Here is an 11,118-nt window from a genome sequence, read left to right on the forward strand (position 1 = left end):
CAGTGCATGTAGCCCCATAGCTTATAAGGGAATTTATAAACCGACCCTGGAACAGAGACCTCAATTTCAGAAATCTCACTTCTTGACAGGAAGTGAGCTGCAGAATGAGTTCTGTTTCACTCAGAGAAATAATTCAAACGGTTTTAGAAACTAGAGAGTGTTTTCTATCCAATAGTAATAATAATATGCATATTGTACGAGCAAGAATTGAGTACGAGGCAGTTTAATCTGGGAACGAAAAATCTTCAAAGTGTAAACAGCACCCCCTATTGAGAAAAGGTTTTAAGATTAGGGAGGATGATCTTTTTTACGAGCATGGCCTTACTTCTATTACAGCATATTGCATGACTGTCATTCATGTTCCATTCACCCAGCTCAATGTAACATCAATACGTTTAGGCAACTACATGATACTCACATTTTCCCTATAGCCATCATGAGGTTGCTACAACCTAGCCTGTGAATGAAAGTTGTCATGACTATCCTGTGAGGATCCGAATGGGTCAGATCAGCTTGGCAACGGATGAAAGTAACCTGACTTTCTCTCACCCACAGAAGAGGGGGGAAGGGAGCTGGGCCGGTTTGACAGCTCACACCCTGTCGTAAATTAAAGGAGAGGAGATCTAGGGTCTCCCTCTTCAAAATCTCACAGAGGAATGTGCTTCGTCTACATAGAGGTTTCCTACCGAAACTGTAACATGTTCTAAAGCAAATACTGGAAAAATATTACTAACATAAGAACGTGGGGAATGGTCAGTGGTGAGTTATAGAAAACTAATGTCATATGGGTTGTTATTTTGTGATGCCATTAAAAATGTTATAAAGAAATACTAACTTAAATTATATACACTACATGTATGAAGTCTCCATCCTTAACGTTGTATATGAAATATAAAAATCATGAAACTATGTTTGTTAAGATAAGAATGTGATTTTAGGAGCCATAAGAGAAATTGTCTCCTATAAACTGTGCACAGTAAGTAGCCACGCTCCGGGAGAGGTCAGAGAGCGTCTCAGCCTGACGGAACTGTCCTTGTCTCTCAGAGTGCATAAAAGGACTGGTAAAGAAGACCAGTCATTAGACCAGAAAAGCGTGAAGTGGTAGCTACACATTTGAAATGGTTGGAACTTTGAACCTCAACATGAGGTGAAGAAAATAAACTCACCTCCCAGACCAGAGAGGTGAGTAGAGCTGAAGCTCACGTCCAGAGTGGATTGAACCCTGAATACCAACACGATTTGGTTAAAACTCCCCTCTCAGACAATCACTGGTACAGCTGATTTAGCTGTTCTAAGTAAAATATCTAGAAAAGTGAATTTAAGTGGGACCATCCTACTACTCTTCTCAAATCAACATATTCTACTACTCGTCACCAATGGGAACCGTCGACAGGGCTGGCTAGCCTATCTTCCAAGGAGCATCTTCCAGAGTGAACAACAACGAAAGAGGTGGCAGGGGTGAACGACCCCTTTTGGACAATCAGAGCCTTACAAGCGTGCTGCGGAAAGGCCAACAACCTTCCTAAGAAGGACTGGTTCCGACAGAGTTAAACGGTGAACGAAAGCATTCACTCGTAAATACATTCATGAGTTCTTACTCCAAATGGGCTGCGGTTCGTGTGCAAACTATATGATTACAGTGAGAATAGTTTCTAAAATGTATCAACGATAAGTGTCTCTCTTTCTCTTCCTTTCCATGTCATTGTGTAAAAATCCACCATATTGTGTCAGTCCACTAGGGACCTTTTCCTATTGTTTTAAGTGTGTATGTTTGTTCTGTGTTACCATTTAGTTAGCTAGTAAATAAATAATTCAACCAATGTGTGTAGTACTGAATCATAAGTAAGGCTGGGGTTTTTGCAGATCCAAGGAGGTTACGACTGTTCAGAATTATGATATGATATGAGGTTATTATTAATAAGTTGACTGTTTAATGGATGTGATAGGTAAAGACCTTTACCTTTTAGAGTTTAACTTGGGAGATGGTAAATCTTTAAACAACCGCTCTCGTGGTGCCCCAAATTCCTATTGAGTTAATTGTTACATGATTAATGTAATTGGGTAACAATTAAACATAGTTGATTAGATAAGTAACAGTCATCAGATTAATGAAAGTAAAGTCACAACAAAGTTTACAACGTAGGTGCACAGGTAGAGAGAGAAATTTGAATAATCAAGGTAGACAGTGACACATTCAATACCACCTTGCCTGCATCTAGCTGATCTAGGGTGTAATCATTAGTCCAACAGTTCCAAACGAGAGTTTCTATTGGATAAATTCAGGTATGTTTATCCTCATTTCGTAGACCTTCGTTGCAAAACAGTGTGTTTTAATCAATTATTTGGTGACAGGAATATATTTACTATCGTTTTATCTAAAATGGTTAACTTTCTTAAAGTTTTATTATTTTTATGAAATTCACTGAGGAGGATGCTCCTCCTCTTCCTCCTCTGAGGAGTCTCCACTGGTATGACGCCATGTCATCTTGTAACTGTACATCAAACATTGTGATCATAAACATTGGGACTGTATATGACATGAGTTTTAGGAAATGGAAATGTGAAGTGCAGATTTGGACTCAAGGTTGTTTGGCTTGCTTGTATGACGACAAACAAGTATTTATTATAATCCTTAACACCTCATCTTTCAAAGACATTGAGTCCTTTTAAGTTACAGCATTTCTCTCACTCGGACAACAAAGAATGTGCAAAAGTTGACCAATTAGCGGAAGGGATGGGGGCAAGTTCAAAACGGCTGTCAATCAAAACCCATACAGCGCTGTGAATGCAGAGCCTGAGCTCTGGTGTCATTTTATAGCATATTAGTGTACAACCACTGATTTCCAATTCAGGCGCTTATCAGTGCCCAAATCTGCCATTTTCAACCCGTATATAGGTACGAGTGTAAAGGGCTACACAAATATACCAACGTTTAACATTTTAGCCCTCCAGTGTTATGGATGTGTGAGAGCAGTCAGCCATCTCACCGCGACACTGCCAAAGAATCTATTATGTATGGCTGGCGGAGAGAAGCATAGATTAACCTGCTGCAATCTCTGTCTCTCTCTCTCTGTCTGTGACAGTATTGAACCATGCAGACACAACACTCCAATTATGGTTTTCTATAAATGATCATATTATATACGTTGATGTATAGAATTATTGGATCCATTGAAAAAACATGTTATTTGAATTGAAGAGGGCAGTCCGTAAGCACAGACAAAGGACATCAAGGATCTGGAAAGATTCTGTATGGAGGAATGGTCTATGATCCCTCCCAAATAAACTCAGCAAAAAAAGCGACGTCCCTTTTTCAGAACCCTGTCTTTCAAAGATAATTTGTAAAAATCCAAATAACTTCACAGATCTTCATTGTAAAGGTTTTAAAACTGTTTCCCATTCAATGAACCATAAACAATTAATGAACATGCACCTGTGGAACGGTCGTTAAGACACTAACAGCTTACAGACGGTAGGCAATTAAGGTCACAGTTATGAAAACTTAGGACACCAAAGAGGCCTTTCTACTGACTCTGAAAAACACCAAAAGAAAGATGCCCAGGGTCCCTGCTCATCTGCGTGAACATGCCTTAGGCATGCTGCAAGGAGGCATTAGGACTGCAGATGTGGCCAGGGTAATACATTGCAATGTCCGTACTGTGAGACGCCTAAGTGCTGTGGTCTGGCCACAGCACTGTTTCAGGAACATTGAAGGTTTTAAATGACATCCACTGTGCTCTTGATAAGAAGTTACATTGTGTGTTTGTTTTTATTGATTTGTCGAAGGCTTTTGACCACGTGGACCATGCTGTGTTAGTGCAAAGGTTAAAATGTTGTGGAATTACTGGTCATGCTCTAGATTGGTTTATAAATTACCTATCAAATCGTACACAATGTGTAATGGCGAATGGTTGTAAATCTGAGTCCATAGACGTGTGCTCAGGTGTTCCGCAAGGTTCTATTTTGGGCCCACTGTTGTTCATTTTTGAATATCAACAACATTGGGGATCTTATTGAAACAGCGCATGTTCATTTTTATGCAGATGATACTGTTGTTTATTCAAGTGGTTGTAGTTTATCTTTAGCTTTTGAAAATGCCCAAAGAGCATTTAACATCATACAACAGAATCTGTATGATTTAAAGCTGATTCTAAATTCGGGTAAAACAAAATGCATGTTATTTTCAAATGCCAGGCATGTAACAAATCATGTCATTGCTACATTGGCAGGACATACTATAGAGCAAGTTAAAGTGTACAAATATTTGGGTGTGTGGGTTGATGATAAGCTGAGCTTCACTGTGCATGTAGAGAACCTGATAAGGAAGCTCAAGCTGAAAATAGGATTTTATTACCGGCATAAGGCTTGTTTTTCTTTTGAGGCCAGGAAGGAGCTGGTACGATGTACATTACTGTCTGTTTGAGATTTTAGTGATGTTATATATATGCAGGCCTCAGCCACTACCCTGAGAGCACTTGATTCAGTGTATCATGCAGCCCTCAGGTTCATTTCAAATCAGAAACGTCTAACACATCATTGTGATCTCTACAGCGCTGTTGGCTGGTCGTCATTGACCTTGCGTAGGCTTAAACACTGGTATACACTGATTTAWAYGSCKWWWTMGGMWAAAWMKCKWTTTWWRRRRMMTRRTTTTTWYMRKYGMRKYMWAAWWAAWWWWAWWTWKSGMRCCRWTRRMYWTTMGRTRRWAKKYMWKCKAAAAWTWWYAKKYGYKKWMGMWYYAAWWYMTTTWYMTWKRTWYSRRCMMRGMRCRMGYAWTRRMRRKRMYAKKWTTTWAAWWMMMYWMYWRRWYMTTRSMTMGMMGYYMTTWAAKKKRTMKWRSYWMMWWWRARKKWWBYAYYYMMMWAWTMMTTTTWYGCCAGCTGTTTTTAGTCAAGACGTTTGTGTTTTTAATGTACAATGTTTTTGTTGTACTGTATGTGTGTTTATAGTTTTGTTTAATGTTGTGTTAGTGTATTGTTGTTTTGTCTGAAACGTTGTTCCCTCTGCTGCTATTGGACCAGGTCTCTCTTGGAAAAGAGATGTTATCTCAATGAGAAAAAACCTGTATAAATAAAGGTAAAATAAAAAAATAAGACAACGCTACAGGGAGACAGGACAGTCGGCTGATTGTCCTCGCAGTGGCAGACCACGTGTAACAACACCTGCACAGGATCGGTACATCCGAACATCACACCTGCAGGTACAGGATGGCAACAACAACTGCCTGAGTTACACAAAGGACGCACAATCCCTCCATCAGTGCTCAGACTGTCCGCAATAGGCTGAGAGAGGCTAGACTGAGGGCTTGTAGGTCTGTTGTAAGGCAGATCCTCACCACATCACCGGCAACAACGTCGCCTATGGACACAAACCCACCGTCGCTGGACCAGACAGGACTGGCAAAAAGTGCTCTTCACTGATGAGTTGTGGTTTTGTCTCCCCAGGGGTGATGGTCGGATTCGCCTTTATCGTCGAAGGAATGAGCGTTACACCGAGGCCTGTACTCTGGAGCGTGATCGATTTGGAGGTGGAGGGTCTGTGGTCTGGGGCGGTGTGTCACAGCATCATCGGACTGAGCTTGTTGTCATTGCAGGCAATCTTAATGCTGTGTGTTACAGGGAAGACATCCTCCTCCCTCATGTGGTACCCTTCCTGCAGGCTCATCCTGACATGACCCTCCAGCATGACAATGCCACCAGCAATACTGCTCGTTCTGTGTGTGATTTCCTGCAAAACAGGAATGTCAGTGTTCTGCCATGGCCAGCGAAGAGCCCTGATCTCAATCCCATTGAGCACGTCTGGGACCTGTTGGATCGGAGGGTGAGGGCTAGGGCTGTTCCCCCCAGAAATGTCCCAGAACTTGCAGGTGCCTTGGTGGAAGAGTGGGGTAACATCTCACAGCAAGAACTGGCAAATCTGGTGCAGTCCATGAGGAGGAGATGCACTGCAGTACTTAATGCAGCTGGTGGCCACACCAGATACTGACTGTTACTTTTGATTTTGAACCCCCCTTTGTTCAGGGACACATTATTCCATCTATGTTAGTCTCTGGCCCAGAGTTCTACGCTACCTGCTGGCTTGTTTGATAGATACAGCTTTTTGGCATAGTAGCAGAGAAGCTTCAAGTATCCCTAAATGCCTGCGTTCTTGGTACCTGCTTTCAATGTTTTTCTTGCCACTGTGCTTTTGTTGACGTAGATAAATTCATCCATCCCTATCCTGGGTGCTCTCCATACCGTAACACTGGTGGTTGTGCCACAGCTCCTGGCTTGATCCAGAGCAGATGGTTTATTGTCTGTCACTGCTGTGTGGGCGGCTGCTGGGGGGATAGATTCTGGGGGGCTAGCTGCTGGGGGGCTGGCTGCTGGTGTGGCTAGCTGCTGGGGGGCTGGCTGCTGGGTGGCTGGCTGCTGGGGGCTGGCTGCTGGGTGGCTAGCTGCTGGGGGCTGGCTGCTGGGTGGTGGCTTGCTGGGGGGTGGCTGCTGGGTGGCTAGCTGCTGGGGGGGCTGGCTGCTGGGGGGCTAGCTTCTGGGGGCTAGCTGCTGGGGGGCTGGCTGCTGGGGGGCTGGCTGCTGGGTGGCTGGCTGCTGGGGGCTAGCTGCTGGGCGGGCTAGCTTCTGGGGCTGGGCTGGCTGGGTGGCTGGCTGCTGGGAGCCGGCTGCTGGGGGGCTGTGCTGCCGGGGGCTGGCTGCTGGGTGGCTGGCTGCTGGGGGCTGGGACTGCCTGGCTGCTGGGGGGCTGGCTGCTGGGGGGCTAGCTTCTTGGGGGGCTAGCTGCGTGGGGGGGCTGGGCTGCTGCGGGGGCCTGGCTGCTGGGGGCTGGCTGCTGGTGGCTGGCTGCTGGGTGGCTGGCTGCTGGGTGGGCTGGCTTGCTGGGTGGCTGGCTGCTGGGGGTGGCTGCTGGGTGGCTGGCTGCTGGGGGGCTAGCTTGCTGGGGGGCTGGCTGCTGGGTGCTGGCTCTGCTGGGGGGCTGGCTGCTGGGTGGCTGGCTGCTGGGGGGCTGGCTGCTGGGGGGCTGGCTGGCTCACAGGGGACTGGGGAATGGCGGACGCAGTGAAAAGAACATTTAGCTTATTATGACCAACACATATGTGGCAGCACACAGACATCTTACAGCCTGCACCACACACACTGACAATACACATACAAGCTCATAAACTGGTTGGACAGTTTCTGTCAGAAATGCTCTGTCAAATACACTGGCTTGACACTCATGCATGGGAATTCTCTCTTTTCTGCTAGTGTGATATTAATATTAGTGATGCACCGATATTACATTTTTGGCCGATACCGATATCCGATATTACATTTTTTTGTGACCTTTTAAGCATTCTAGTACAGTTTAATAGTTAACACATACACATGGACTCAGCAGTCTAAGGCACTGCATCTCAGTTGAAGGGGTGTCACTACAGTCCCTGGTTCGAATCCAGGCTGTATCACATTCGGCCGTGATTGGAGTCCCATAGGGTGGCGCACAATTGGCCCAGCATCGTCCGGGTTTGGCCGGGGCAGGCCGTCGTTGTTAATAAGATTTTGTTCTTAACTGACTTGCCTAGTTAAATAGAGGTTACACACACACACACACACAGGCCAAATAGTTATTTTGTTGGCATTTACGTATGTCCCCATTACCAGTAAAACATCATAGAAACCTATTTCTTTCACATACTTGCTGTGCTGTTTCGTTGTTCATTTGTTCAGTCGTTTCATTCTCAACCAGGATTTCTATGGAACGTCATTTGGGTATTTGCGTGTGAAATAACACTATTTGATGAGAAATAAGCTTGTTGACCAATCAGGACCTGAATATGACTGCACATCACATAATAATTTAACGCATTCATTCATTTTTTACGTAGTTATTACACATTGATTACACTCACTCGTATTTCACATGTCACAACGATTCATTGATACATATGCTATGATGCTGGTAAAGTTGTCTCTCGCACCTACAGCGCTGGTCATAAAAAAAAGCTAGCTAGCTCATGGATGCAAACAATGTTCTTCGACAAAAATATAGCAAAACGACATCTGTTTCAGTAGCTATAGTTACCTAGCTGACTATATAGCTAGGTGTCATCATCTAAAATAACCCTAATTTATGAGATGGTTCTTATTTGATTAATGGTGGTCGGACCCATCTATGTGAAGCTAGCCAAAATAAGGATTAGCCACAATCGTGGAACAACGCATAACCCGGTCCGGTCGAGCATCACTAGCCAGATGAAGCTAGCAGGCTGCTTATAGCTTTGGGCAACAGGATTAAGTAGCTGGCTAGCTATTTCTTATTCATGAACTGAAGTTCAAGTTCAATAGGCGAACAACAAGTGGCTACCTAGCTATTTCTTACACAAGGGTTCCTAAATCATTGCTAAGAATAATGAAAATGACTGCAGTTTCTACTGGTCATTGTTTTCAGGCTGGTTGTATTGGTGCTAGCTAGGTACCAAGCTAAAGCTAGCTACCCCAGAAGTTGCGGTCGAACAAATTATGCTTTATTACCAACGCGGTATTGTAAACACATTGTTTATGGCCAGTGTTTGCTTGTTTGCAGACTTTTTTGTACAGCTTTGACAGTGCTACTGATAGTAGTGGTGGCACTTGGCTTGCACGTGCAAATTCAGAATACACAACATTTTATAATAGAACTGTGTTATTTGTCCTGTCAAATAGTGTTATTTGGCGTGTATCTTTTTTGACACACAAAGACCCAAACGGTGTTCCATAGTATGTTGTGAAGCTAATAGCAGTGACGCTATTAATGTGTCACTCCGGTAGGGCAACATGTGTACCGGTGCTCGACCAGTCCGCGAAAGCCAACATCACCCACGACAGAGAACGGTTGATTGTCAAGGGCAATGAATTCCATTATCTTGGCATTAATGGATTTCACCTTTGAGGTATCTCACAGAAATGTTCTTTCAAATCACTGCTCGATCCACACAGCAGACATTGTGAGCTAGATTAGGAATGCTGTGTTGCACGTGTAGGTAAAAATTGTACGTGTCGTCATTACGTCATGTACCTATGTTATATAGGTATGCACGTCATCTTTGACATCGGTTTTGCACATCGGAGTTAAACTAGACATCGGGCCGATACCGATGTTGGCATTTTTAGTTAATATCGTCCGATTCCGATATGTTCACCGATTATATATCGTGCATCCCTAGATGAGAACCATGTTGATGCATCTATATTGTGTTAAGGTTATTTCAGCTCTAAAGAAGAGACGTAATAATGCAGATAATTTWAAAAAAGATTGTTATAAGGGAGATTATTATTCAGTTACTCTAAAAGTTTGTTTAATGACATTCTGATCCTAAATGATGAAGTCTACTGACGTGGGAGGCACAGATAGAGATGGAAAGATGTTTTAGAACTATGTTGACACAGACTCAAGTTCACAGTATTATCAGCCTGGAGGAGGTGAACTTGTAATATTGACAACGTGATAAGTGTCAATATACTAACGCTGACATGTCCTCCTGACTTTCACTCTCTCTTACAGTCAACTAGTATGAAAATACTACTTTCACAATCACAAATAAAATTCCCAGTATTTCCATGTATTTTATATCAGAAGTCTCAAGGACATGTTTTGTCTTTCTCTTACAGTGAAAGCTATCAACAGAATCTACCAGAATCATTGCTAATTTGAATACAATTTGCATGCTGTATGTAATGTATACATAATGTACATGAATTACAGTACTCCAGTTCACGGTGAATAGCCGGATATTACACGGAAATGCTTCAGGACCAAGAGACGGGTTATTTGTAATCTTATCTCRGGGGACAGACAGGAAGTCCTTATTGTCTGAGCTAAAGTGAAAAAAGCCTGTGAATGGGAGAGGATATGAAGGAGATAGATTGCAGTCAGATTGCTGTCAACAGTCTCTATCAGGGCTAAATTGTGTTGTTTAGCTCTGAAATGATACTTTACTAAAATGGACACGCAAATATTAATCTGGGGGGAAACTCATTTTTATAAAGCTACAGAAGTCTAAATGAGAATTTATGAGCAATATTTCAATCACTGATGCAGAAACAGGGAGGTATGTATATCAACATTATGCTAATGGTTGAGTGTTCCTGTTCTGTTTCAGTGGTACTGCTGGACACCACGTCTGTTTTGGGAGAGCTGGGATGGAAGACCTATCCCATGAATGGGGTAAGTGTGTGTGTGCTTGCGCGCACGTGTGTGTGTTAGCGCTGGGACGATAAACCAAAAATGATCGACACCGATCACTTGTCGCAGACATTTTGCTGATATCGTTCAGTACTGTAAGTAGCCTATACTAGAGAAATGTGGAGTTTGAAATGAAACAAGTTTGATAATATGGGTGATTGTTAATGGGACAATTGATGGTGGTACAACCATCAAACTAGTAGTAGTAGTTTAAAGGATCATTTAAAAAACTGTGGTGCACATTAATGTAATATACTTCTTGTTCGATTTATCGTTATCACATCAATTCAGGCAATTTATGGCAGTATGGATTTTTGCCCATATCCCCTAGCTGTACCGTACATGTGATTCACTGCTGCACCCAGTCATGTCGTTTGTGTGGAGGACCCCACAGTTTATTCAAAAACATAATGTCTTGGCTTGATCAATACCCAATCAATCATATTGATCAGAAGATGTGATAACGACCAATAATGATCCGATTCCCAGGTCTGTTGTATTTCCAGACTTCTAGAGAGAGGATAGTGAGTGAGATAATTAGCACAAGTCTTGAAGGAAAGACTCACATTCAATCTATTTTCAATTTCCACCTTCACTTGATACTAAAGGGCCATATAAAGTTATAATGGACTCTTTCAATGTGAGTGAAAAGAAACGATTTGGATTTGTTCACTGTGGGATGTCTGGAACGAGTACAGCTGTGTCTAGCGTGAGGTGGCTGTCGCTTGTGGGTGAATAGATTGGACGGCTGACTGTCCATTCACGCTGGGTTATGACAAGAAGTCCTTGGTCTGTTCAGATTAACTATTGACAAACGGTTTTCCTTGTAGCTCTTTAACTCCTTCTCTCTATCCTCTCCCCTTGTCTCTCTATCCTCTCCCCCTGTCTCTCTATCCTCTCCCCTCTGTCTCTTATCTCTTC

At 43.1% G+C, this 11,118-nt stretch overlaps 1 protein-coding gene across 1 annotated transcript in view; it reads left to right on the plus strand.

The window, feature by feature from the left end:
• Positions 1–11,118, plus strand: part of LOC111959277 (ephrin type-A receptor 6-like) — a 98,252-nt gene that overhangs the window by 11,311 nt on the left and 75,823 nt on the right. Inside the window, exon 2 of the mRNA XM_023980753.1 lies at positions 10,115–10,179. Coding sequence (XP_023836521.1) covers positions 10,115–10,179 — 65 coding nt within the window. The remainder of the gene's footprint in view (positions 1–10,114; positions 10,180–11,118) is intronic.

The sequence above is a fragment of the Salvelinus sp. IW2-2015 genome, linkage group LG36, assembly GCF_002910315.2.
Source record: "Salvelinus sp. IW2-2015 linkage group LG36, ASM291031v2, whole genome shotgun sequence".
NCBI lineage: Eukaryota > Metazoa > Chordata > Actinopteri > Salmoniformes > Salmonidae > Salvelinus > Salvelinus sp. IW2-2015.